The following is a 27956-nucleotide window of genomic DNA, read 5'->3' on the forward strand; positions in this document are numbered from 1 at the left end:
AGCAGGAATATCCCCCCCGCTACACTAATAATTAATGGGGGGGCCCTGGGGGCCTGAGCAGGAATATCCCCCCCCTACACTAATAATTAATGGGGGGCCCTGGGGGCCTGAGCAGGAATCTCCCCCCCCGCTACACTAATAATTAATGGGGGGCCCTGGGGGCCTGAGCAGGAATATCCCCCCCGCTACACTAATAATTAATGGGGGGGCCCTGGGGGCCTGGGCAGGAATCTCCCCCCCGCTACACTAATAATTAATGGGGGGCCCTGGGGGCCTGAGCAGGAATATCCCCCCCGCTACACTAATAATTAATGGGGGGCCCTGGGGGCCTGAGCAGGAATCTCCCCCCCGCTACACTAATAATTAATGGGGGCCCCTGGGGGCCTGAGCAGGAATATCCCCCCCGCTACACTAATAATTAATGGGGGGGCCCTGGGGGCCTGAGCAGGAATATCCCCCCCCTACACTAATAATTAATGGGGGGCCCTGGGGGCCTGAGCAGGAATATCCCCCCCCTACACTAATAATTAATGGGGGGGCCCCTGGGGCCCTGAGCAGGAATATCCCCCCCCGCTACACTAATAATTAATGGGGGGCCCTGGGGGCCTGAGCAGGAATATCCCCCCCGCTACACTAATAATTAATGGGGGGGCCCTGGGGGCCTGAGCAGGAATATCCCCCCCCGCTACACTAATAATTAATGGGGGGCCCTGGGGGCCTGAGCAGGAATCTCCCCCCCCGCTACACTAATAATTAATGGGGGGCCCTGGGGGCCTGAGCAGGAATATCCCCCCACACTAATAATTAATGGGGGGGGGGGGAATGAGCTACTGTGGGCCCTGAGCAGGAATATCCCCCCCAGCTATACTAATAATTAATGGGGCGGGGCGTGAACTGCCAGGGGCCCTAACCAGGAATTCCCCCCCCCCCGCCCCAGCTATACTAATAATTAATGGGGCCGGTGGGGGGCTTGAGCTGCTGTGGGCCCTAAGCAGTTGCTTAGTCTGCTTATGCCTCCTGCCGGCTCCAGAAGTGTTTACACCTAGGGCTAGTCTACACGAGAAGCACTGCCTCTGGGCCACTGTAGCGTCGTCTCTGGTGAAGACGCTCTATGCTGCCAGGGGAGAGAGCACGCCCACTGACATAACAAATCCACATCCCGGACAGGCAGTAGCTGTGTCGGCAGGAGAAGCTCTCCCACCGCCATAGCGCTGTCCATACCGGCACTTAGTTCGGTGTAACTTGCGTCACTCGGTGCGCAGCTTAGTCACACCCCTGAGTGATGTAAGTTATACCAAAGTAAGTGGTAGTGTAAACCTGACCTTAAATTTTGCTCCCCCTGATGTGACTGCCCCACTACCCAACTTAATAACTCCACCTACACCAGCCGTCAAGGTCAATGGATTTGGTCGATGCAGTATCAGTCCAGACACTGCATTGCTCATGTCAATGACTGTTCGTGGCTTTCAGGAGCTGTCTCACAATGAGAATACAATTGATACGATCGTTCCTGGGGAGGATACGCACTACTGACACAAAGAACAAAGTGTAGACACGCACAAGCGATGTAGTTACAGTGGCGGCTGTATGCCAACGTAAGTTAGGTCGACTTAATTTTGTAGTGTAGACATGGCCTCAGTCACTCCTGAGTTCAAGGAGCACTCAGACCAGGTTTACACTCAAAAGTTAAGTCAACCAAACTAGGTAGCTCAGGCATGTGAAAAATCCACACACCTAAGTATCCTCTGGGAGGATACCAATTTAAAATGAGTTATATAGAGTAGCAGTGATATTCAGTGTGATATTTTGCTATGATGAATAAGAAATGGATGCAATATCTCAGTACATCAAGAAAACTATCAGCACAAGAAATCCATCAACCTAGCTACTACCTCTTGGGGAGATGGGTTACCTATGACAACAGGAGAATCTTCTGTCAACTAATTACTGTGTGCCCCAGGGGTCAGCTTAACTGCATTGCTCAAGGCTGTGGATTTTTCACATCCCTGAGTGATGTTGGGGTTGGCCTAAACTTTTAGTGTAGATCAGAGCTGAGTGTCTACACTGGGGTGCTGCAGCTGTGCTGCTCTAGCATTTCAAGTGTAGACAATCCCTTACTGTAGAGCAGAGCAGGCCTTTACCTTGGAGCTTGCCACTGAATTACTATGTAGCCTTCACTTTTCCATTCCAGGTTCCCCATTAAAACAAACATAGGGAAATATTTATTTACACAACACACAGTCAATGTGTGGAACTCATTGCCAGGGGATGTTGTGAAGGCCAAAACTATACCTGGATTCAAAAAAGAATTTAGATAACTAGAGGATAGTTGCCCCGAGGGCTATTAGCCAAGATAGTCAGGAATGCAACTCCCATGCTCTGAGTGTAAGCCTCTGACTGCCAGATGCTGGGACTGGATGACAGAGGATGAATCACTTGATAATTGCCCTGTTCTGTTCATTCCCTCTGAAGTATCCAGCATTGGCCCGGGGTTGCCAATTTTGGTTGCACGTATTCCTGGAGGTTTCATTACATGACATAATCTTTAATTGAAGAATCATCTTTAATTGCTGGGACTCCAGGACAATCCTGGAGAGTTGGCAAGCACAGGAAGACAGGCTACTGGGATAGATGGACCACTGGTCTGACCCAGTATGGCTGTTTTTATGTTCATATCAGTAAAATGGGGTGATGATCATTCCTATCCACCCACCCACATAGGATCTGAGCAGTCCTTTGACTATAGAGATGCTAGGTACAGTTGTGTTATTTGCTGTGAATCTCTAAAACTCCAAGCCTGCAAATATTTAGGCTGATAAATCAATCCAGGCATAAATTCGTCCTACTGAGTTAACATAGTGATTTGTATTTGCAAGATCAAGGCCTTAGTAGTTCTTCCAATTATCGGAACCTCTCTTTATTCATGTTTGGATGTCCCATAAATTCTGAGCAAATCAGCTCTGACTGTATAACTGGATCTATTGTGCAGATGGCATGCAGTAGGGAAATTAGATGGGTCACCTCTTGGGGAAAAAGAGAAAGACCTTGTCTACACCATAGGTTACTTCAGTGTAATTGATGTCACTCAGGGGTGTAAGCACTAGTGTAGACAGCACTACGTCAGCAGGAGAGCTTCTCCTCACGACATAGCTATCGCCTCTCGCAGAGACAGGCGTTATTAAGATGAGGGGAGAGCCCATCAGCTTAGAGCATCTCCGTGACAAGCACAACAGTTAGAAATAGCAGCCTGCACCCCACAACAGGCACTGTACAGCAGTGACTACCGCTGTGCCAGCCGCAGAGCCCCCCACGGGGCAGCAGTGAGAGAGGGAGGGGGGCCAGGGGTTCCTCGCACTCAGGCCACGTGCCTGAGGCAACCGCAGGGACTCAGAGACCCTGGTTAGGGGCATGCATGCTGCGAGTGGGGAGTGCACAGCAATGCACAGGGCTGCAACGCGGGAGCCTCAGCCCCATAGCGGGGGAAAGAGCCAGCCCCTGGGGTAGAGGAGGGGCGGCCCTAGCAGCAGGGTGGGGGCGGAGCCAGCCCCCTGGGGTGGAGGAGGGGCGGCCCTAGCAGCAGAGTGGGGGCGGAGCCAGCCCCTGGGGTAGAGGAGGGGCGGCCCTAGCAGCAGAGTGGGGGCGGAGCCAGCCCCTGGGGTAGAGGAGGGGCGGCCCTAGCAGCAGGGTGGGGGCGGAGCCAGCCCCCTGGGGTGGAGGAGGGGCGGCCCTAGCAGCAGAGTGGGGGCGGAGCCAGCCCCCTGGGGTAGAGGAGGGGCGGCCCTAGCAGCAGGGTGGGGGCGGAGCCAGCCCCCTGGGGTAGAGGAGGGGCGGCCCTAGCAGCAGGGTGGGGGCGGAGCCAGCCCCTGGGGTAGAGGAGGGGCGGCCCTAGTAGCAGGGTGGGGGCGGAGCCAGCCCCTGGGGTAGAGGAGGGGCGGCCCTAGCAGCAGGGTGGGGGCGGAGCCAGCCCCTGGGGTAGAGGAGGGGCGGCCCTAGCAGCAGGGTGGGGGCGGAGCCAGCCCCCTGGGGTAGAGGAGGGGCGGCCCTAGCAGCAGAGTGGGGGCGGAGCCAGCCCCCTGGGGTGGAGGAGGGGCGGCCCTAGCAGCAGAGTGGGGGCGGAGCCAGCCCCTGGGGTAGAGGAGGGGCGGCCCTAGCAGCAGAGTGGGGGCGGAGCCAGCCCCTGGGGTAGAGGAGGGGCGGCCCTAGCAGCAGGGTGGGGGCGGAGCCAGCCCCTGGGGTAGAGGAGGGGCGGCCCTAGCAGCAGGGTGGGGGCGGAGCCAGCCCCCTCGGGTAGAGGAGGGGCGGCCCTAGCAGCAGGGTGGGGGCGGAGCCAGCCCCCTGGGGTAGAGGAGGGGCGGCCCTAGCAGCAGAGTGGGGGCGGAGCCAGCCCCTGGGGTAGAGGAGGGGCGGCCCTAGCAGCAGGGTGGGGGCGGAGCCAGCCCCTGGGGTAGAGGAGGGGCGGCCCTAGCAGCAGGGTGGGGGCGGAGCCAGCCCCTGGGGTGGAGGAGGGGCGGCCCTAGCAGCAGGGTGAGGGCGGAGTCAGCCCCCTGGGGTAGAGGAGGGGCGGCCCTAGCAGCAGGGTGGGGGCGGAGCCAGCCCCCTGGGGTAGAGGAGGGGCGGCCCTAGCAGCAGGGTGGGGGCGGAGCCAGCCCCTGGGGTAGAGGAGGGGCGGCCCTAGCAGCAGGGTGGGGGCGGAGCCAGCCCCTGGGGTAGAGGAGGGGCGGCCCTAGCAGCAGGGTGAGGGCGGAGTCAGCCCCCTGGGGTAGAGGAGGGGCGGCCCTAGCAGCAGGGTGAGGGCGGAGTCAGCCCCCTGGGGTAGAGGAGGGGCGGCCCTAGCAGCAGGGTGGGGGCGGAGCCAGCCCCCTGGGGTAGAGGAGGGGCGGCCCTAGCAGCAGGGTGGGGGCGGAGCCAGCCCCCTGGGGTAGAGGAGGGGCGGCCCTAGCAGCAGGGTGGGGGCGGAGCCAGCCCCTGGGGTAGAGGAGGGGCGGCCCTAGCAGCAGGGTGGGGGCGGAGCCAGCCCCTGGGGTAGAGGAGGGGCGGCCCTAGCAGCAGGGTGGGGGCGGAGCCAGCCCCTGGGGTAGAGGAGGGGCGGCCCTAGCAGCAGGGTGGGGGCGGAGCCAGCCCCCTGGGGTAGAGGAGGGGCGGCCCTAGCAGCAGGGTGGGGGCGGAGCCAGCCCCTGGGGTAGAGGAGGGGCGGCCCTAGCAGCAGGGTGGGGGCGGAGCCAGCCCCCTGGGGTAGAGGAGGGGCGGCCCTAGTAGCAGGGTGGGGGCGGAGCCAGCCCCTGGGGTAGAGGAGGGGCGGCCCTAGCAGCAGGGTGGGGGCGGAGCCAGCCCCTGGGGTAGAGGAGGGGCGGCCCTAGCAGCAGGGTGGGGGCGGAGCCAGCCCCTGGGGTAGAGGAGGGGCGGCCCTAGCAGCAGGGTGGGGCGGAGCCAGCCCCTGGGGTAGAGGAGGGGCGGCCCTTAGCAGCAGGGTGAGGGCGGAGCCAGCCCCTGGGGTAGAGGAGGGGCGGCCCTAGCAGCAGGGTGGGGGCGGAGCCAGCCCCTGGGGTAGAGGAGGGGCGGCCCTAGCAGCAGGGTGGGGGCGGAGCCAGCCCCTGGGGTAGAGGAGGGGCGGCCCTAGCAGCAGGGTGGGGCGGAGCCAGCCCCTGGGGTAGAGGAGGGGCGGCTCTAGCAGCAGAGTGGGGGCGGAGCCAGCCCCTGGGGTAGAGGAGGGGCGGCCCTAGCAGCAGGGTGGGGCGGAGCCAGCCCCTGGGGTAGAGGAGGGGCGCCCTTAGCAGCAGGGTGGGGGCGGAGCCAGCTCTACGTGGGGGGAGGAGCCAGGCCCGTGGCGTCAGGGCAGGGCAGCCCCGGAGGGGAGGAGCTAGCCCCGCAGGTTGGCGGGGGGAAGGGCCCGTTCCGGAGCCAGGCGCGCGCTCCCCTGTCACGTGGGGCGGCGCGCGGAGCTGACGCGGCGCAGGCGCATCGCGCGGCGATCGTGTGGCGGCGCGGCCGGAGTCGCGGAGCCGGGGCGGCCATGTCGGGCGCGGCAGGCGCGGCGGGCTCGGCCCGCAAGCGGCTGCTGAAGGAGGAGGACATGACCAAGGTGGAGTTCGAGACCAGCGAGGAGGTGGACGTGACCCCCACCTTCGACACCATGGGGCTGCGCGAGGACCTGCTGCGCGGCATCTACGCCTACGGTGCGGGCCGGGGCCGGGGCCTGGGGGGCCGGAGGGGCCGGGGGGGCCGGGGCCGGGGGGGCAGGAGGGGCCGGGGCCGGGGGGGCAGGAGGGGCCGGGGCGGCCGGGGGGGCAGGAGGGGCCGGGGCGGCCGGAGGGGCCGGAGGTGCCGGGGCGGCCGGAGGGGCCGGGGCCGGGGGGGCCGGAGGGGCCGGGGGGGCCGGGGCCTGGGGGGCCGGGGGGGCCGGGGGGGCCGGGGCCTGGGGGGGCAGGAGGGGCCGGGGCCGGGGGGGCCTGGGGGGCCGGGGGGGCCGGAGGGGCCGGGGCCTGGGGGGCCGGGGGGGCCGGGGGGGCCGGGGCCGGGCCGTGCGAGGCGCTCCCCCAGGGCCCCGCGGGCCTGGCTCTCCCTTGCCGGTCCCCGCTGTGGGGGAGGGGGGGTCCCCGGGGCTCCGCGCGCGTGGCCGCTGGCCGCGCTCCCGCCCTTCCGCGCGCTCCCGGCGGGCGCGGAGCCGTCGCGCAAAGTGGGGCCGAGCGTGGGCGCCGGGAGCGTGTCCGCGGCTCGGCGGCGCCTCTCCGGGCCGGTCCCCCGGCGGGCGCGGCGCGGCGCTGGCCGGCCGGCCCGGGCTCCGTGACAACGGGCGTGGTGCGGCCGGGGCCGGCTCCCCCTCGCGCGGGTTCGGCTCGCCGCCCGCCGGGCTGGCGTGAAGCCGCTTCCACCGGGCACGCGTCTGCTCGGCGCGGCGGGTCCCTGGGCTGAACGTTGCCCCTTCCCGTCAGCAGCCGCCGGGCGCGTGGCCCCCTCGCCGCTCGCGGGCAGCGCTGTAAGGTGCCTCTCTCTCAAACCCCATTGCAGGCTTTGAGAAACCGTCAGCTATTCAGCAGAGGGCGATCAAACAGATTATCAAAGGAAGGGACGTGATTGCACAGTAAGTGGAATGGCGCGCTGAAGGAGGAGAATGGAGGCGCTTTGCTTTTAAAAAGGTGGTTAGCGACTTAGCTCATCTTTCCAAGGGCCTCCGAGTTTTTTAAAATAATGGTATTAAACAAACCTTAAATGGTCAAGGTTTCAAGAATGAGCTATCACCAACAACTTCTTGTTGGCTGTGATTGCATGAAAGAAAATTCACCACCTACAACCTTAAAAAAATGCTGCACCCAAGCAGAGTTCAAAACCAGCATTGGGCTAGATGTGATCGCAGCTGAAATGTCGTTCCCCCTCCCCCCCGTAATAGTTCACTGCTTCTCATTTTATCATCCTTCTGCTAAAAGGAAAGCAGTGCAAGAGATGCACGTGCTATCGCCTTGAGTACCTGTTGTCCCTACAATGACTGCTGCCATTTCTTGATAAGACAAGCGTTGGGGGAAAATAAGGGTTAGATTCTGCCAATGGATCTGCCCTGGTGTACTTGTGTCTGTACTGATCCATTTTCGGGATCTAGCCCTTATTTGTGATTGTGTGGTTTTCTGCAGACAGCGTGTTTTCAGATGTTAATGTGAGTGCCCACTAAACTACCTGGACCTTTTTTTTTTTTGCAGTCTTTATATAGAGTTATATTTTAGGATTATACATTTTCAGTGTGTAAAATATGGTGAATGCTCTATTGCTTATTTACTACATAATTAACATTTTGCTCATGGTTTGTCAGGCTGCATTAGGATGGTAACTGGAATTTAAACAGCATATAAAATCAATTTTTATTAATAAAATAAGCCCTTAGTACATGATGTATTGTGCCATATTTATAAAGCTTGACCTCAAATGTTAATTTCCCTCTCCCCCGATTCTCTTTTTATAGAAGAGCGGTCTTTAACTCAAAGTTTTTGCTAGAGGCTCTTGGATTCAGCAGTTTTTTATTTAAATGTTTTAAAAGATTATAAAAAGAAAAGGAGTCCTTGTGGCACCTTAGAGACTAATTTATTTGAGCATAAGCTTTCGTGGGTTACAGCTCAATTCATTGGATACAAGCTCACGAAAGCTTATGCTCAAATAAATTGGTTAGTCTCTAAGGTGCCACAAGGCCTCCTTTTCTTTTTGCAAATACAGACTAACACGGCTGTTACTCTGAAACCTAAAAGATTATAGTAAGCTTAGGTCTTAACATTTTACATTAAGTTCAGATTTTATTTTAAACAGTTTTTTTTTTTAAATCTTAATCATTTAAATAATTTAAAATTTTTAAAATTTTTGTTCACACTGCTGAAACTTGAGTGGTCTAATGTAGAACTTATTAAAGCACAGATCTGGCAAATGTTTATGTATTCATTTAAATGTGTATGCAAAAGTTTGCAGGATTGGGCCTAAGTAACATATCTAGCCCTGTCTACCATGGGAAATTGTGTACACTTGTCTACACTGATGAACTTTCCTAAAACTTCAAACAAGTTTACTGGTTTTAAAATCTGATGAGATGTTTTTGTAGCTGAAACCTTGGTTTTACCTAATATGCCAGTGCTAGCCCATATTGGTTATGAGCTAGCATCGTGAAAGTCAATCTCAGGATTCAAGTTCTTGCCTGTAATAGGCTCTCTGGCTGACCCTCATTGTCAATCGTGAGTCACTTCCATAGCTTTGACAGAACCCTATCTAAGCAGCCCCTAAGCAGGGTTGACAACAGCTTGGGAGCTCATGTAGAAAGGCTATACTATTTACTACACCCATTACAGAAAGCATGCTACAATTCTATAACAAGTGTTGTGTGGTGTGACCTCCTGTAGATAAGCTCCCAAGTTGTGTTCATCTGTATCTGAGTAACAGTCTAGCTGGGCCTTCTGGTAGACCTCTATTGTCAGCCATGTCTATCTAGTGGCTGAAGATGACATTCCAAAAGGAGAGAGAATTGGGCTTGTGCCGGATGTTTGCTCCTTTGTCAGGGGAGAGTGTCGAAGGGTTTTATAAAATCTGCTGCTGCTTGTTTTCATTTAGAAATCTGGGATTTTTTTCTGCCATAAAAGACTTAGCCCTATCTACACTAGGAAACCATCTGAAAATCTTCCACTGTTGCTTGCAGTGGTTCTTCCATGGAGTAAGCAACAGTGGGAGCCCTGGGATTGGCTGCCAGTGTTTTTAAACACTATCCTAGAACCCTGTTCAGAGCAGGCTGAATCAACTTGTTAAAACAGTGGCAGGTTCTTAGCATTGCTAATGTCAGTGGACCTGAACCGTTAACCAGTGGTGGGACATTTCTCTGTTGTCCCAAACTAGTGCCTGGGATAGCTGGAACTAGGGAAATAGCGACATTGCAAGTGTAGAGGGTGGAAGTGGAGCAGTGTAGAGATTTTTAGTCATGGGTTAACACCTGTTTGACTTCAGTGACTATTTGAATACAGGGGTTGGATAAAGATCTAGCACTACACCTTTAGGCTATGTCTACTCTACAGTCGGTTGGCATAACTTATGTCACTCAGGGGTGTGAATAAGCTGCCCCCGAGCAACTGTTACATCGACGTAAGCATTCGTGTGCCCAGCGCTACATCGGAGGGAGAGCTTTTCCCACCAACATAGCTTCTGCTGTTCGTGGAGGTGATCGAAGTAGAGTGTCTTCACCAGACGCACTGCAGCAGTACAGCTGCGCATGTAGACATGCGCTCAGTTGAGATGTGAGCTCCCAGTAAACATACTCTAAGACTCTCAGGAAAGTCGTCTAGCTAAGCCGGAGAAGCAGACTTGATATTCTTGGAGAGATCTAAGGTAAAATACAAGCAGAAAACACCTTTACCAACCCCTCTCCCTGCTTCTTTATGACCTGTTTTTCAAAGAAGCAAAATCATTCCCGAGTCGTCATCACAGGCGAATAGTCTCTTAGTTTGGAGACTGGGGGTTCCAGAGCTGGGGATTTACTAGTGTCAAACAAGGTTTTTTCATTATGCAAATGACAACTGTTAGCTAAAATTTTGTAAGGTACATTGTTAAAAATTAACATTGTTAATTGTAAAATTGACTATTAAAGGATGAGCAGAAAAGTTAACTATTTTGTTTTGGGGAATGTTAAAATTAGCTGGGTGTGTTCTCCAGAAATAGATTCTTAAATGCTTTATCTTTTCAGGTCACAATCTGGAACAGGCAAAACAGCAACATTTTGCATCTCTGTTCTACAGTGTTTAGATATTCAGGTAACTTTCAGCACTTAAATAGACTACATTTTACAATTTTAAAATAAACTTTTTAAATAGATTTAATAATTTATATGCATTTATTGTTAAGATTACAACTGGATGAGTGAAGCTTTAAACTGAAATCTTCTAACCATAGGCAATAGAATTTGTCAAATTTAATTTAGTCAGATTTTGGCTTAAATCCACTTCTGCAGAAATTTAACTCTTGAGGTCTACTTGGCTGTATTCCTATATTTTAATAGGCGTCACTGGAAGACAGACGTGGCCATCTTCTTTCCACCTTTCCCATGCAAGCAACCCATGAATTCATTGGATCCACTCATGTGACTTAGAGAATTGTGGCCTAAGGAGGTTCTTTAAGGGAAAAATACTGAAATTTCATCACAATAAAGCTGATTTTTCATTATCAGCCCCGCCTTCCCCAAATGCTCACATTTACATTCTGTAAATACTGAAGTAAACGATCAAGCAATTATAAAGAGACCAATAGTCCCTTTACAGTCTGGCTTCATTTATGAGTCTGATTCTTCCTTTCGCAGCTCCCTGCAGTCTAGTAACTTTAAAATAAATTCACATTTTCCAAATGCTAAATTTAATTTTATGGGATGTTTACTTAAAATTTTCAGTGTTCCCAGTGGAAGAGATTTAAATTTTCGTCTCTTTGATTTTTGACTAGTAAAATTATACCTGAGAAAATCATCTGATAAATTGTTTCCATCTTTCATGGGAAGTCCACTCACCGCTGGTGGCACCTCCTCCAGGTGTTGCGCCCTCCTGTAGCGGTGTCTCTCCCATTGTCCTCTTGCCCCAGGAACCGCAGCCTCCTCTCTGCAACTTCACCGTTTGGCCAGGTCACTATCTTTGTTTCCTCGTGCTGGGGTAGCAAAGTCTCTCTTGACAAATGGGCTCAGGCAGTCTTCCTGGCCAGCTGGTGCCACTTCCTCAGCAGCTGGTAGGGGAATCTGGGGCAGCCCTCTCATCAGCAGTGAAGGCTGTTCCTTGCTGCTTCCCCTCTCTGGGTTTGCCAGCCTCCCAACTCCCTCCCCGCAGGGAGCAGCTGTGAATTACCCATCTCCACAGATTGCAAACACTCCTCCCTCTTCTTAGGGAGTGACTGCAGCCTTTCCCAGCAGCCCCCACTGTCAGCTCTCTGGTTTATATAGGCTCTTCTGGTTCCTGCACAAGTGAGCTTCTTCTAATTAAGGCTTCTGTCTTAATTCCCCCCAGCTTGCAACCTCATAGATTAATTGGCCCCTCTGGCCTGCCTTTCAGGGCAGGTATTGGGAGGGCACACCATCATATTCATGTGCAAGCAACATTCATAATTAGTAGTTTTCAGAAAGTAGGACTGAGTGTCTGGTTGTAGCTAGCATAATGAAAAACAAGCCCGTGGAGTGAAACATGCTGCTGGATGATACTGTTGAATGTGATTTATGCAGGGAGGTATTCTCGTGTGAGTGGGTTCGAGCAGGAGCAACTTCCCAGATGCGTTGATTGACCCTTACGCATTTTGTACTAGCATCTATGCTGAATCCTTCTTGGTTTCTGTCATTTCCAAGCCCTTTGGGATCCACTGCCCCTGTTATGTTTGGGTGATATTGGACTTGTTTAATTTGTCTATTGTTTCATTCAGGTTCGTGAAACCCAGGCATTGATCTTAGCACCAACAAGAGAGTTGGCAGTACAGATTCAAAAGGTAAGAACATTTGAAGCAGCCAAACTTTTGAACACATTCTTCATGCCTGTAAGCTCTTTCCAGTGTTTTACAGATGTTGGTAAGTTCCAAGTGTTACTAGAACAGTTGGGGACTTTTTAGAATTTTGTCAATTTGCAGTGATTATTTTCCTCCAGAGAAAATGAAGTGGTGGCACATATACTTGTTACTGTATCTAATACTGTATTAAGTATAGTAACAAATTGATAATACTACTGGTTTACTGATATTCCATAGGAATAACTCTTGATTAGCCCAAAAGTACATATTTTGTTGCTTGCTGAGGTACTGTTGGCGCTCTTAATGTTAGACTCTCTGACTGTACCGTGTTGGTTGTTCCTCTTCTTATCATGCTCACATGGTACAACAGTTAACTTTTTGGCATTGTAGTGATCCTTCTGTAAACACAGCTGTGATGTGTGCAGATCTCTTGACGGTGTTGTGAAGCTGAATTTATTCATCTTTTCTGTCCAGTCTGGGTGGGAGATTGCGGGTTTAGAAGATGTCCAGTGGAGTGGGTTGAAACCTTTGCCTTGATGCTGTAGCTTTTTATCCTGGATTTTTGGAATGTGGCACCATAGCATTTTCTCTTTGTTGGAACTTCAAAAAATCCCACGGTGTGTCCTGTGATTGAGAAACTCATACATAGCTAGAAATGCCATAATCAGATAAAGTGTTGCCTTATTGATACAGATTGCAATTCCTCTGTTTAAATTCAGCTGCAAATTTTCAGACACTTGTGATTTGACCTACCAACTCTAATTTAAATGTTGAGGGAATTAGATTAATCATGGAGATACTATGTTCCTGCCCATGGTCCTGAAACTCCCTTATCAGTGCGGGAGGTTTGTGTCTGTGCTGCTATTTCTGCATACAAAGTGTCACTGGAAGACCGACATGGCCATCTTCTTTCCACCTTTCCCATGAAAGCAACCCATGAATTCACTGGATCCACTTATATGACTTAGAGGATTGTGTCTCCAAAGATGCCTAAAGACATGACAGCAGTCCTCCCTTTCCCACTCTTGCTTTACAGAGAAAGCACAGGAATAACACTACAGGCTGGAGCAGGGGGCAGAAAGGTGTGTGATGTGGAAAGATCTGCATATAAATAGCAGGGTGCTGCAAACAGGGAGGGATCTGTCTAGGGATCTCATTGCAAATAGTTTAAGTGGTGCTATTGTAAACTGTCTAAATATTTCTTCTATGCTGATGTGACACAGGGCCTTCTTGCTCTTGGTGACTACATGAATGTACAGTGTCATGCCTGTATTGGAGGCACAAATGTTGGTGAAGATATCCGGAAATTGGATTACGGACAACATGTCGTTGCTGGCACACCAGGCCGTGTGTTCGGTAAGGAGGTCACTGGCTAGCTATGCCATATCTGGCTTAATACCTAAGATACACATAATTATTCAGGATAAATTTTGTATACTTCATGTTTAAGGGATTGTTCTGCTCCTGCGAATGTAAGTGGTATGAAAACTCCATTTAAAGGGACACTGTAAACCTAAACACCCTAACTTTTACCAACCATTAATAGTAACTTCTAAGATCACTCCTGCGGAAAGAATTGGAGAGAGAGATCATTTTGTAGTTGTTTTCAGTTTATCATGTATAGTCAATTTCACTTCCCTGAATAATCGGTTTCCTGTTTGTGTGGTATTTGCACAGCAACAAGGCAGAGAATAATTTACGAGGAAAATGTTATTGCGTACCCCCAGAAATGGGTATGAGGCTCGGGGGAGGGATAGGAGCTGAAGCTACACAATTGTTTTTTAATTGACTAGATTAAAAATTGTCTGAATCCTTTTTGTGGTTTGTAAAAAGTTCTCAGCGATATATTTCCACTCGAAACTAGCTACCAATCCTCCCCTTTTGGCTAGCCCAGCATGCCAATGCAGCGTTGTTTTCTGGCTTCTCTATAATAACTTCGATTTTTACGGCTACTGAAAGGGGCCTGGATGACAGTATTGGAGACTCAGTTCCTTTAACAGTGCAGGCATGGCACGGCATGGGCAGCAGCAGTACAGGCTTCTCACACTGCCCTGCCAATGTACCTTAGTGCTGACTTATCTCCTGGGCTGAATAGCCCTCCTGTTCAGTCCTTGGACTCTCTAAGCCTGGCAACAAGTGTCAGTTCTGGTTGTATTTATAACGTATCGATATGTTTAGTTTGGAAAAGAGGAGATTAAGGGGTGGACATGGTAGCAGACTTGAAAGGCTACCATAAAAAAAATGAAGAAAAGCTGTTCTCTCTTGTCACAGGGGGCAGGACAAATGGCAGTGGGTTCAAACTTAAGCACTGCAGATTTAGATTAAATCTCAGGAAACGCTTCCTAACTGTAAGAACAGTGGAACAGACTGCCTAGGAGGTTGTGGAAGCTCCATCCCTGGAGGTTTTCAAAAGGAGGCTGGGTAGCCATTTGTCCTGGATGGTTTAGACACAACAAATCCTGCATCTTGGCAGGGGGTTAGACTAGATGACCCTGGCGGTCCCTCCTAACCCTGTGATTTTAACATGGAGCCAGTCTTCATATTCCACAAAATGGGAATTAGTTGGTAACTACCCTCCTGGTCTGGATTGACCCACATGGTAATAGTGAAAGGCTTCCATATCACGGGACCAGGGGCTATTCTGAGCCATCCAGAAATAGGAACGAAACCTGGATCCGTGTGATTGGTTTCTTGTGCAGCAGTTTCCAAAGGATATGCACATCTCTCTTTTCAGCTGAAGTCCCCCCGTATCCTGCTGTCTCACTGGTGTTATGCAAATGGCTGCAACTCACCTGTCCTATCTTCCTTGCCTCAGATAGCAAGTTGTGTCCTGGGGCTTGGAATTCTGAATTTTTCCCCCCGTCTTTGGTCCCTTAACTGGCATGTGAGGAGCCAACCCCGAATACAATATACTCTTGTTTATTCAAAACCCTATTATCCAGATTTCCACATTATCCAAATCCCGTCCTTGTCCCCAACACCCCGGCCTGCATACAACCCCCCCAGTTAGCCACTCTGCCTCCTGCTGGCATGCAGCCCTCCAGTGAAACCCCCTGCCACCCAGGTCCAAGTGCCTATTCGCACATCCCCACCTTCTCCCCCCTCGCCACCATCTTGCACCTCTGGGAGGGAGGGACAGCTTAGTGGAGAGGGAGGGATAGCTTAGTGGGTTGAGCATTGGCCTGCTAAACCCAGGGATATGAGTTCAATCCTTGAGGGGGGCCATTCTGTGTGACAGTTTTGTTTTTTTTTTGGGGCGGGGGGGAGGGATAGCTCAGTGGTTTGAGCATTGGCCTGCTAAACCCAGGGTTGTGATTCAATCCTTGAGGGGGCCATTTAGGGATCTGGGGCAAAAATTGGGGATTGGCCCCGCTTTGAGCAGGGGGTTGGACTAGGTGACCTCCTGAGGTCCCTTCCAACCCTGATATTCTGTGACTCTGCTGCAGAGTTGCTCTTCTCACCTGGTTAATGCCGTAGCTCTGGCCCTGGCAGATGCAGCACCGAAGTGCCCAGCTCCCTCATTGGCACAGCCTCTATGCTGCTCCTTGGGCAGCATGCAGGATCCAGTGCTGGGGCGCACACCAAACTGAGCAACCACAGAAGGAGCCCAGCTGCTAGGGAGTCTGCTGCTTTGCTGTTACTGCACATGTGTAGTGACAACAGTGAAATCTGTACCCTATCCATCTGTTTCCTCTGCAAGGGAGAGCCCTGGGAGGGTTGGGGTGAGAGGCTGTCCTTTCGATTATCTGAACTCCCAACTATCCAAATAGTGTGAGGGACACAGATTTTATTTGGATAAATTAAAGTATACTGTGTATGATTTCTGGGGCTTGCAAAGTGGTGTCAGGACTGCAAGCACCCTGGCCTTCCTAGGTTGCCACATGAATATGGGGCAATAATATGGAGAGAATCGCTGCCCCAGTGGAATGCATAGATCAGTAGAACTGTCTGATGGTGGCGGTCAGGGAGTGTTGCAAGTATCTGTGTAGCTGGAAACTTTCATGATACTGAACTGGAATCTTGCAGATATGATTCGTCGTCGAAGTTTAAGGACTCGTGCCATCAAAATGTTGGTTTTGGATGAAGCTGATGAGATGCTCAATAAAGGTAAGAAATACCCTCTGCACGCCTTTCTCCTTCCTCCACCTCATGCTCTAGTGTGCACAGCACTGGGAATCCTGTTACCAAAGGGCGTGTAATGTAGCTGCTTAGAACTTCAGTAGCCCTGTGGCTGTACTTGCTACACCTAATCTGATACAGCGAGAGATCCCTTAGGAAGAACGCACACCCCTGGAACTAGTAGTCAGCAAAGCCTCAAACAATCTCCATTTTCTGTGGGGTTCAGTGGTTTTGCAGCGTGGGGGATAAGATAGAGTTGAAGTTGTTTGGGTGACTTTAGCTGTGAATTCACTACTTTCTAATGTTTGTCTTTAAGTGTAACCTTAATTTTGAATTCCAGAGTCAGTGTAAGAACAAGGTTTTCACAGAAAACACAAACATTAACACTGCTGTGCTATTTGGTTTGCTTTGTCAGGTTTTAAAGAACAGATTTATGATGTGTACAGATACCTGCCCCCAGCTACTCAGGTGGTTCTAATCAGTGCTACCTTGCCTCATGAAATCCTGGAGATGACCAATAAATTCATGACTGACCCAATCCGCATCTTGGTTAAACGGTGAGTGATGCTCCCACGAGAAAAGCCGCTGTCGAGTTCCACCAGAAGTTGGGCTCTTGTCAGTCTCTGGAATTAGTCTTCCTCTGTAAGTGATTGATTGCTTCAGATACCTTCATTGTTGGACTAGAAAGGGACTGGTTAAGGCTGTAAACTTGGTTTAAAGAGCAAAGCCCATTCAGATGTTTCTTCTAGTTTGGTGCTGTTTGCCAAGCAGCTTGCAAACCTTCTGTGCTAAAACTTGGGATAGTTTTGTTCTGCAGCAAACATCTCTCCTTCATAGAACTCTGTAGCTTCCCTCCAGCCTGGCTGGTAGCTCCCTACTCTGCTCCCCAGACCACTTCTGCTGCTTTTTCATGGCCTTCTCCCATGCAGTGCCCTCCTAGAGATCCCTTCTTCACCTCCGCCCTGCCACCTCTTGCTCCTCCTATAGAGGTGACCCAGAAGATATTTTGATGCCTCCTCTCACATCTTATAATGTGTGAGGTAGGTCTAAAAAGTGTTGCACCTTGGAAATACCTGGAAAGCTCAATTTGGGCTTCCTGGGTTTTGCTGGAAGACTTTTGGGGGAGGTGAGGTCTGATATGTCTCAGCTTTCACATCATAACCAAAGGGGATGGGGTGTTTGGATCTTAAACAGATCTCTCTTGTCCCAAATTCCCATTATACATTGGAGTTCTATGTGTGGCAACAAAACCAGAGTTTTAAGCAGGATAAGTAATGGGTCCTTCCCCTTGCTTAGCCATCTCTCTTGTGATGTCATGATCGCATTAGATTTCCAAAAAGAAAAGGAAGACTTGTGGCACCTTAGAGACTAACACATTTATTTGAGCATTAGCTTTCGTGATGCATCCGATGAAGTGAGCTGTAGCTCACGAAAGCTTATGCTCAAATAAATGTGTTAGTCTCTGAGGTGCCACAAGTCCTCCTTTTCTTTTTACGAATACAGACTAACATGGCTGCTACTCTGAAACCTGTCATTAGATTTCCCGTCTTTCTGACAGAACTCCTAAGGTCAAAAGCAGCAGCATTGAAAATCTCACCTTTTGGGTCCTCTGTGTGTAGTGCACGCAGGGCACAAGCTCAGTTTTGTCATGCGGGTCACCTTTACGTCCATCCTCAAAGCACGCTTCCCAGAGAACACGTCTGAACCATTAACCATTACATGAACCATTCCCCAAATCCGCATAACCCTTAGGTTGTGCGCATCACTCCACATAAGTGGGTGCATGACCCTTAGCCTCCCCTGCATCACTGCTTCCTGTTGATTTAGGCCCCAATCCCACAAGTTGGTCAACACATGCAGACTCATTTAGCCCTTCACTGGGGTTCAGCACATGCACACAGCCCTCTCACATGGAACAGCTTGCAGTCAGAGCCTTAATGGAACTTCCAGGCAGGGTCTCCCTCTGTCTGCTTTTTAAAGCACCATGTGCATGTAGGACCTTGTGTAAATAAAATATCAGCAGTTCACAGTGTATGTGACAGTAGTATGAACTCTGTTCAGCGTGGTTGCAGGCTGAAATGTATTGGCTTACAGATTGCCCTGAAGTGTCTGTCTATTAAAAGACACGATGGCTTGTTTCTATCTGCAGTGATGAATTAACTCTGGAAGGAATCAAACAGTTTTTTGTGGCCGTGGAAAGGGAAGAGTGGAAGTTTGATACACTGTGCGATCTGTACGACACACTCACTATCACGCAGGCTGTCATCTTCTGTAACACCAAGAGGAAGGTATGGCAGCTACGAATCAGTGTTCATGTTTACTTCTTTAGTGGTAGCTGTGTTGTTCCCTGGCCTGTCAGAGTTATCAGAATCTAATAATGTGAGACTGAAGACTAGAGGCCAACTGTTAGCCTTGGGAACTGTTAATCTCTGCAGTTTCTCTTACTTTAAACTGCAGCCTTCTGCTCCTGGCGATTGACTTTTAATAACAAAAGCCTTGAGTGGATATGCCAAAGAAAATTCCACTCACGGGTTAGGATCCCTCTTCTAACAGCTTCTTTCCAGGTTGTTCCTAGTAGAAGTAGGGAGAATCTGCTGAGGGGTCTGGAGGATTTTCCACCACTAACCATTTTTTAAATCAAGACTGGACTAGAGCCAATCTTTTAAAAAACATCTAAACAGGAATTGTGGGGATGGTCTGTGGCCTGTGCTATGCAGGTCAGACTAGATGATCACAGTGGTCTCTTCTGGACTTACAATCTACTCTCTCTGTCATGCCTGCTGGCCCTTGGTTACAGTGATCAAGCCTCCTGGCTCAGGTGTGTTGGGTGGGATGAGCCCTGGGCAGTGAAGGCTGCTGAAAAGAGAGGAGGAGCATTGTCCTCCCTGCCCACCCAAACCTGGCCTGGGAAGTGTCAACTAATTTACCTGCAGCAGCCAGTTACAGTGGAATTGTAAATCATGTTGCTGTTGAACTACCTAGCCAGTCTTTTAACTAACCAACATGAACCGTGACTTGATATTGACTAAAGGCAGCATGTAATGGGCAGTAGAACCAATTGGAAGAGAGATTTTGTGCCCTGATTTGAGACTGTTCAGCTAGAAGCTTATGGAACTAGAATCAAATGGCACTGGGTGCCTGTTTGAGACATGCTAACCTGGTGCTGGGTTTCTAGTGAGCTAGTCACTAACCAGTTATGTGCTGTCATATTGCCATCCTGTCCACTAAGAAAATTGCAATCAGAGGTGGAGTTGCCTGTTTAGAACAATAAAATTGACTAGCAAGTAGAGATCCATAGTCCCCTTGGGACTATTAAAAACAAAACTGAACCCCGGGAGGAAATTCACTTAATCCATACATGGGGGTTGGGAGAGAAAAATACAACTTTTTCTATCACACAGGCAAGCCCACTGCTAGGTTTGGATCCCCCTCCTGATGTATAGGGACAGCTTGAGCTGTCACTCATGGATGTTTAGGAATAGTGGAGCTTGCTCTTTCTGGATCAGCTGTCTCTCTCCCTGGATGGTTTTAATGCCCAGGCAAGTATATTGAAGGGGATCCAGCTGTCCCCATGTGGAGTTAGTCCTGGCTGTTACTTATTAGCTAGTAGGAGTCTTGCAGGTGTTAGTTCAAATGCAGTGATCCACTGTTGCTAGGATCGAATTCACTGAACCTTGCATTGGGTCCGTGCTCCATAAATAACGGAAATGCTTCATGTTCCACAGGCAGGATGCTGACTGCTTTTTCCTCCTGAAAGTCTAATCTTCAGAAGCAGCCATGGAGATGTCTTGTAGCTCCCTCTAACATCTGTGCTTTTTCATGAAAGCTCCATAAGAGGGTGCTTCTTCAAGCATGGCTAGCAAACCCTTATTTCAGGAACAAAGAGCATGATAGTACATGGACAGAACTAACCCTCACTACCTGTTTGTGTGTGCAGGTAGACTGGCTAACGGAGAAGATGAGAGAAGCCAACTTCACGGTGTCCTCAATGCATGGTGATATGCCACAGAAGGAGAGGGAATCCATCATGAAGGAGTTCAGATCTGGGGCAAGGCAAGTGACTTAAATACTCTTCTGTGTATGGTGTTACAGCAAGAGACCAGGATTCCCCAGTGTCCTATGGAAGACTGGCTGAACTATGCCTTCAATATCTGTCCTTCTGCATCTCTGCCCTGAAAGCCCCCTTCACCTTTTCACCCTCATTTCTGGTGATTCTAGAATAAGCTATAAGATAAAAATATAAGTTCTGAGACTCTCACTGAGATCACTGGACTGCTCTTCCATAGCACCTCAGGGTGGGGGACCTCTGCATAGGCTGGGTGGAGAACTGTGATGTTAGAAGTAGAATGAGCTCATGGTATTTATTAAGAGTAGGTGGGAGCTGGAGAAAGCTGCAGAGATTGAGCTTCATTTCTCAGCATGTGGAAGGAGTTGCCTCTGACTGTGCCATACCAGGCAGCTGCTGTTGAATGTGATACTTGGTACTGGAGGTTTTTAGCCCCCATCTTCCCCGACCCTAAAAGCTCTAGTTTCTTGTGTATTCTGCTGAGTCCTCCCTGGAGGAAGCACATAGCTGGTTCCCCCTGTTGAAGAACTAGAAGAAGGAGCCTCCTGCTGAAGTGGCAGAACATGAAATGACTCATTCCATCTGCTGAATATCAAAATGAGCTTCTCACCAGCTGTCCTGTCATCAAGGGGCTGGCGTGAGCAGTTTGATTACAGTAGAACCCCTGTTTGATGAACTAATAGGGGATCGAGGAGTTTGCAAAATTGAATACCTCAATTGTAGTAGCTCCAGTGTGGAAGTTGCAGCAGGTGCACTGCATCACTTTGTCCTTCGAAGCACTGCAAAGCCATTTAGTGTCAAGGGGTGTCAACTTATCCATCAACATCACATTTGTTATGCCATGTGTATTTTGTCAGGAAAATGATTTGTATAACTGGTCAGTCATAAGATTCATGTTCGTAAAGTTGGAGTTTGACTGTAGCTCTTTGAAACAGTTTTCTTATTAACTAGTTTCCTAAAGCTGCTAAGTGACACTCAGCATGTCAGTGCACTGCAGGAAGAGGGTTGTCAATATCTCCCTAACTCATTTCACAACGCCCTTCCTGTGGGATATGAGTGTAATAACTCCGCTCTTCTCTCTTGGCAGCCGCGTGCTTATTTCTACAGATGTTTGGGCCAGGGGGTTGGACGTTCCTCAGGTGTCCCTGATCATTAACTACGACTTGCCCAACAACAGAGAACTGTATATACACAGGTACAGGAACGGCTACTTTTATTAAGTCTGATTGAACTATGACTACCCAGTCAACTAATCCTGGATCCTTTCCTTCAACAGAATTGGTAGATCAGGTCGGTATGGCCGAAAAGGTGTTGCCATCAACTTTGTAAAGAATGATGACATCCGTATCCTGCGTGATATTGAACAGTACTACTCTACCCAGATTGATGAGATGCCCATGAACGGTGAGTGTAGGGTGCATCCAAATATGACTCCTAGCTCAGCTGGGCAGAATGGCAGCTGCCTCCTAACCTAGTTGTAGATCACCATGTAAAATATTACAACAATCAAACAGGGAAATGTAAAATACTAAATTTTATTGTACTGAAGTTTTTGGCCATTTGTAAACTCAAATCCTGGTGGACTGGCAGGTGCTTGTATTCCACTGAAGAGGCTGAAGCAGTTATGTGCATTGGCTGCATTACTGTGTGCTGGAATCTGTAGCATGTTCAGCATATGCTTAACTTATGTTCTCTCTCTTAATTCAGTTGCTGATCTTATTTAAAGAAGCAAGACACCTTGAAGACCAGTAGACGGGGAGAGCTCCATTTTAGACTTACTTTACAAGGACTCAGTCTTATGTGGTATTTTTATTTAACCGTGAAATTTTTGAAGTTCCCTTGGAGGAACATTGCCCTTTTCTTGATGTAATCTGCAAATTAGGATTTGTGTAAATAATGTGTTCACTTCCATTCTAACTACTATTTTCAATTAAAATTTTACCATAAACTCTTCATCTGATCACTGTAAGTTGATAACTGGGTCCAAAGAGGGGTGTGTTACAGCTGGATGCAGCATTATGAAAGGGCAACAGCTGTCACGTACTGAGGCCCCTTGACAACATAATAGGCAAACCTCCCAGTCATGTTTGTTCCAGTTGTAACATTCCTGTAAGTTCTGGCTGGTTTGTGTAAGGAAAGAAAGCCACACTCTTGGAAAGCAAATAGTACTAGTTATTAAGATAACTTCATGGTGGCTCACTGCACAAGCTGTTTACTTTTGTACCAGACCCAATGTGAGGACATCTGTCTCAGTGAGGTTAGGGTTATCTGAAGTGACATGTCAGTGGTGGTAGACTATGGAGTGCTCAACAGGAGCAAATGTAAGAGCAACATGACTGCTTGGGAGTTAGATTTTGAAGGGCAGAGGGTGTTAGGGGAATGTCTTGACCTAGACAACTAGGTTTCCTTGCAGTGTTTAGTCTGACAAACCTTATTCATGGGGTTATTGAAAGCAGCAGGGGCAAGTTGAAGTGGCAGGATGGAGCAAGAGAATGGGGGGCTTGTCAGCACTTAGTCTGACATTTACAGGAGTCTCTGCAAACCTGTAAGCCGAGCAAAAGCATGATTTATTTAAAAAAGTATATTAAAAGAATAGTCACAGAAACCCAACCTGGATAGCGTGAAGGTTAGTTCTATCAGTAACAAAAAATAAGGATTACAGTAGCTTCAGGGGGCTCTAGTTCTTTTACTGCACAGTTCCTCTGTTGATTCAGCTAAAAATAAATGTCTGGTAACTTTCAGGAGCTCCAATCTTCTAACATGAATGGGGCTGGAACATGGTAGGAGTTGCAGAATTGGCAGCCCCACACATCACAAGGCAGGGGTCCCTTATTAAAGACAAACTTTAAAAAATTACCTCCTTCCCTTGGTGAGGGGAGGAGCTGGTGAGCAGGTCAGAATTTACTATTGTCATCTCACTGCCCTGGCCAAACCTAGCCAGCAGCTGGCTCCCATGGTCTGGAAACAATTTCCATAGGGGGAAGGGCACTTCCTATTCAATGCACGGCACTTGATCACTACCATGAGCAGATTTTATGTTCTGTTAGGTGAAAGGCTGAACTCTAGCTCCAGTGTCAAGTTTGGGATTTCAGTTTCAAGTCTTATTTCCAGTACAGCTAATTTGTTGGAGTGAACTACTCTTTCAGAGCAGCAGTTATGTTAATATATATCTGCAAAAAGGAAAGGAGGACTTAGGGCACCTTTGAGCTTAACACATTTTAGGTGAGCGTAAGCTTTCATGAGCTGTAGGTCACAAAAACTTATGCTCAAATTTGTTAGTTGCTAAAAGTGCCACAAGTCGTCGTCCTCTTCTTTCAGAGCCAGCATCAAATGTGCAAAATAAGATAGGTGGTGACATGCAGGGAGGTCTGGCTGATTCAGCACAATGGTAGGTGGTTGTCAGTTGTAACATGCCAGTGGTGTCAGATATTGGACAGTCACTTCACCTGTGTTTCCTCATCTGTAAAATGAGTAATACTTACCCCCCTACTCCACAAGGGTCCTGTGAGGATTAGTGAGTGAACAGCTGGACAGTTCTTTAGAAAATAAAGTTCTAGAAAATGCTTAGTACTGTACTTTGTTGTGGGACAGTATCCTTTGCTCATTCAGGTTCTTGAGGGTACCCATCACTGCTATGAGCCTTGCTGGTGTAGCTGAGGCAGGAGGAGGGTCTCTGACACTGGTTCTACACTGCAGTCCTCCCCCAGCACAGTCTGGATCCACATCAGCAGTCAGGCTTGGTGTTTGAGAGAAGAAGGTAGCCTACTGAGCTGTTCTAAGCCTTTCAGAAAGGAATCCGTTTTAGTTTAGAAGTAATGATTTTTACAGCAGGACAACACACTTCACCCTCAGGAGGCTGTTTATAGAAGCATGGCAAGGTTTACTCCTTGGCCAGCTGGCTAAATCTAAATCAGCATCTTCTGAGAGAGTCTACAACTATCAGAAAAATCCCAGGTAGGGATTCCCTTGCTTTGCTCCCAACTTAAGAGGAAGAGGCATAGCTTGATGCAGACATCAGAGAAACAGGTGCAGTTCAGCACTTCTGATTCTCAGCCAGGGTCAGGGTGGTGGTTTGGATTCCAATTTAAACTGTCAGTGACAAACAGGTGCAAACACTCAATCCAAAAGGAATAGCAATACACTTTAGTGTAGTCTGCTGAAGAGGTTTCCTGCTCTCCTCTGTTGCTGGCAAGAGGTGTTTTGATAAGTTCAGTAGGAGCCTGGAAGCACGCACAATGCTGCAGAGCAAAGGGCAGCTACTGTCAGTTCTAGGCAAGGACAAGGGGGGGGCGGGGCTCAGCCAACCTTTTTCCACCACCAGTGTTCAGTCTTTAGAACATGCTTAGTGTCAGCCACACATTCAGAATCTATTTGTTCAGAGCCAATAAAGTATCTAAAATTAATGGAAGTTGCAGAATTAATGAGAGCTGAGGATGAATCAACTGTATTAAGGATAGAGATTGTAGCAGGAATCCACTTTATTTCACCTATAGTGCATGCCCACATTTATCCGTCTGTTGAGCTGATATTTGACTAGCTTTAGAAGCAGGTGATTTCAGGTGCTCAGCTTACTCCACATGAGCAGCAGGCACCAAAGAATGGGATTCACTGAAGCTGAGTAGGGAGCTGTGTAAGCCACTCCCTAGGAAGTGACAAGGAGGGGTGTGGCCTGCTCAGAGGTAGGGAGACACTTAACTTTGTTTGGGAGGCAGTCGCACTGCCACTGCTGAAGTTAGGTACCTCAAACAGGCCAGCCCTTTTGAATGGAGAAGGGGGTAGAGACACCTACCCACAGCAAAGTGGTTAGGAGGTGCACCTGGGATGTGGAAAACCTGGATTGAAGACCCTGCTCCAAATCAGGCAGAGCTAGGATCTGAAAACAGGGCTTCCAGATCCCATGTAATTGTGCTAATCCCTGGGCTGTTGGACAGTGACACTAAATAGAGCCCTTCAGCTCTGTGCAAGAGGGTAACACTGCCCAACAGTGCAGTACTGGCCTGACAGCACCCCCGTAGAGGGGGCAAGGTGCTCTGCTACTTAGAAACAGAAGACAGATGTATTTTAGAAATTATTTTTAAGCTTCAGTTTTAAAGCCTTTACAAGATTTAAGCAGCTGAGATTTTGGTGTAATCATGACAACTGGAGCTTTAAGAAAGTTTAAAAAAATCACAAAAATTGTCAATGCTGAAGAGGCCACTTCAAGCACCTGCTAGATCCTTGGCTCCACAACATGGGTTGAGAGATGGACATTGGTTTAGAATTTGAGTCAGAACATCACAAACAGTTTTTCTTGAGTGTTAGAGCAGCACTCATGTTATAAGTCAGCCAGACTCCTGGCTTCAGCAGTAGCTTTTTCTTCTTGTTGCCATGAAAAGGGAGATGAAAGTTGAAGGCCTGTACATACAGCTGGCATGAATGCTCCATTCTACTCTTGCACAACAGTCTTGGATACAAGCAGCCACCTACAAAAGGGCTTCCAGCTGAAGGGAAGGGAGCTTCAGTGTTAAAACACAGTTTCAGGTGAAATGCTTATGGTAGCCTGTAACAAGCCAGTTGACAGGCATAGAATTCCTCTTGAAGAAACCTGGATGAAAGACAGGTATTGGTACAGAGATGGAAAGCAGTTCAGGAATACTGAAATAAACTGAAGTTTAACTTACTCAGTGGGTTTAAGACAAAAGTTTTCTGAAACAAAGTAGACCGTGCAGAAGTCAAACTATATACTGTAGAAGGCATGTCAAATCTTCCACTTTAGAGCCAGAATTGGGAACCCAAGAAGTGTTGCCTGCAGTCATTTGATTGTATTTTAGGATCCCATCAGGCTAACATTTGTGTATAGGTTTCTAGCAAGACATCCAAGGAGCAGATGGTTTTGGGACAATTCTTCTACAAGTGACACACATCCTTCCACCACAACTTGATGGCCAGCACTGCCAGGAGTGTTAGAAAGGCTGCACCTTCAGGGGCTGTGAAGTGAGGTCGACAATCCTTCAGAAAGAAGGGAGTGCTTCTTGTCAGCAAGTTAAAGTAGTATGGGCTGGATGAATGCACTCTAAGGTGGGTAGAAAGTTGGCTAGATTGTCGGGCTCAACGGGTAGTGATCAATGGCTCCATATCTAGTTGGCAGCCGGTGTCAAGTGGAGTGCCCCAGGGGTCAGTCCTGGGGCCGGTTTTGTTCAATATCTTCATAAATGATCTGGAGGATGGTGTGGATTGCACTCTCAGCAAATTTGCGGATGATACTAAACTGGGAGGAGTGGTAGATACGCTGGAGGGCAGGATAGGATACAGAGGGACCTAGACAAATTGGAGGATTGGGCCAAAAGAAATCGGATGAGGTTCAATAAGGATAAGTGCAGGGTCCTGCACTTAGGACGGAAGAATCCAATGCACTGCTACAGACTAGGGACCGAATGGCTAGGCAGCAGTTCTGCGGAAAAGGACCTAGGGGTGAGAGTGGACGAGAAGCTGGATATGAGTCAGCTGTGTGCCCTTGTTGCCAAGAAGGCCAATGGCATTTTGGGATGTATAAGTAGGGGCATAGCGAGCAGATGGAGGGACGTGATCGTCCCCCTCTATTCAACTTTGGTGAGGCCTCATCTGGAGTACTGTGTCCAGTTTTGGGCCCCACACTACAAGAAGGATGTGGATAAATTGGAGAGAGTCCAGCGAAGGGCAACAAAAATTATTAGGGGTCTGGAACACGTGAGTTATATGAGGAGAGGCTGAGGGAACTGGGATTGTTTAGTCTGCAGAAGAGAAGAATGAGGGGGGATTTGATAGCTGCTTTCAACTACCTGAGAGGTGGTTCCAGAGAGGATGCTTCTAGACTATTCTCAGTGGTAGAAGAGGACAGGACAAGGAGTACTGGTCTCAAGTTGCAGTGGGGGAGGTTTAGGTTGGATATTAGGAAAAAAATTTTCACTAGGAGGGTGGTGAAACACTGGAATGCGTTACCTAGGGAGGTGGTAGAATCTCCTTCCTTAGAAGTTTTTAAGGTCAGGCTTGACAAAGCCCTGGCTGGGATGATTTAATTGGGGATTGGTCCTGCTTTGAGCAGGGGGTTGGACTAGATGACCTCCTGAGGTCCCTTCCAACCCTGATACTCTATGATGGAGTAAATTGGCACCATTGTGAAGGCATTGTAGAATTCTCATTTATCTTTGTTGTAATTTACTAGATTGTCCAACACCAACCAAAAAACCTTCAAAAGTTCTATTTGCTGTACTTTAAACTGCATCCAATCTTGTTAAATTTTGAAGAAACCACATAACCCAATATACATGCCTGTTTTAGAGTTTTTGTAGCTTGAAGGGTTGTCTCTTTCACCAACAAAAGTTGGTCCAATAAAAGATATTACCTCACATACCTTGTCTCAGTTAAACAAAGACTTTCTCCAGGCTCAAAACACCTGCTACTCCAGAAAAAAAAATAGACAAGCTACATTGATGTTCCAGGTGTTTCCCTATCTGAATTTATTGCCTATTGCATGAAACAATCATGGCAGAATTCCCTTATGCCTAGTGCATGTTATTTTTAGACTTCACTTGATTCCTTGATTTGTCTGAAAAAAAATTCTAGGAGCTTTAACCAATCAGTTTCATGCTTTTGCTACTAGGTAAGTAACTAGGGACGCAAAACAATCCACTGCGCAACTGATCATTTTCAGGTGAAACTGAAATAGTTAAGATGCTATTTAGTTACCCTTCTTAAGTTGTCTTATATATATTTGAAAACATTTTCGTTCATATCAGCTTAATACATATGGAACTGAAGGTCACAATCCATAACA

At 49.0% G+C, this 27956-nt stretch overlaps 1 protein-coding gene across 1 annotated transcript; it reads left to right on the forward strand.

The window, feature by feature from the left end:
• The first annotated feature begins 5927 nt into the window (after positions 1–5927).
• On the forward strand, positions 5928–22117 carry EIF4A3 (eukaryotic translation initiation factor 4A3). Its single transcript, XM_073339969.1, has 12 exons — positions 5928–6173; positions 7006–7078; positions 10196–10262; positions 11899–11961; positions 13203–13335; positions 16006–16086; positions 16514–16655; positions 18248–18386; positions 20036–20151; positions 21252–21359; positions 21441–21568; positions 21872–22117. Exons 1-12 carry the CDS (start codon positions 6011–6013, stop codon positions 21886–21888), a joined length of 1230 nt encoding a protein of 409 aa, XP_073196070.1. The 5' UTR covers positions 5928–6010; the 3' UTR covers positions 21889–22117.
• Positions 22118–27956: the final 5839 nt, after the last annotated feature.

This window comes from Lepidochelys kempii, chromosome 3 (genome assembly GCF_965140265.1).
Source record: "Lepidochelys kempii isolate rLepKem1 chromosome 3, rLepKem1.hap2, whole genome shotgun sequence".
Classification (NCBI taxonomy): Eukaryota; Metazoa; Chordata; order Testudines; family Cheloniidae; genus Lepidochelys; species Lepidochelys kempii.

What these genes read in the sequence shown, in the direction of transcription:
- EIF4A3 (XM_073339969.1), top strand. Translation starts at nt 6,011, where the DNA reads ATGTCGGGCGCGGCAGGCGCGGCGGGCTCGGCCCGCAAGCGGCTGCTG. An exon ending in TGGCAGTACAGATTCAAAAG is followed by an intron (nt 11,962 to 13,202) that starts GTAAGAACATTT and finishes GATGTGACACAG; the next exon opens with GGCCTTCTTGCTCTTGGTGA. An exon ending in GAGTTCAGATCTGGGGCAAG is followed by an intron (nt 20,152 to 21,251) that starts GCAAGTGACTTA and finishes CTCTCTTGGCAG; the next exon opens with CCGCGTGCTTATTTCTACAG.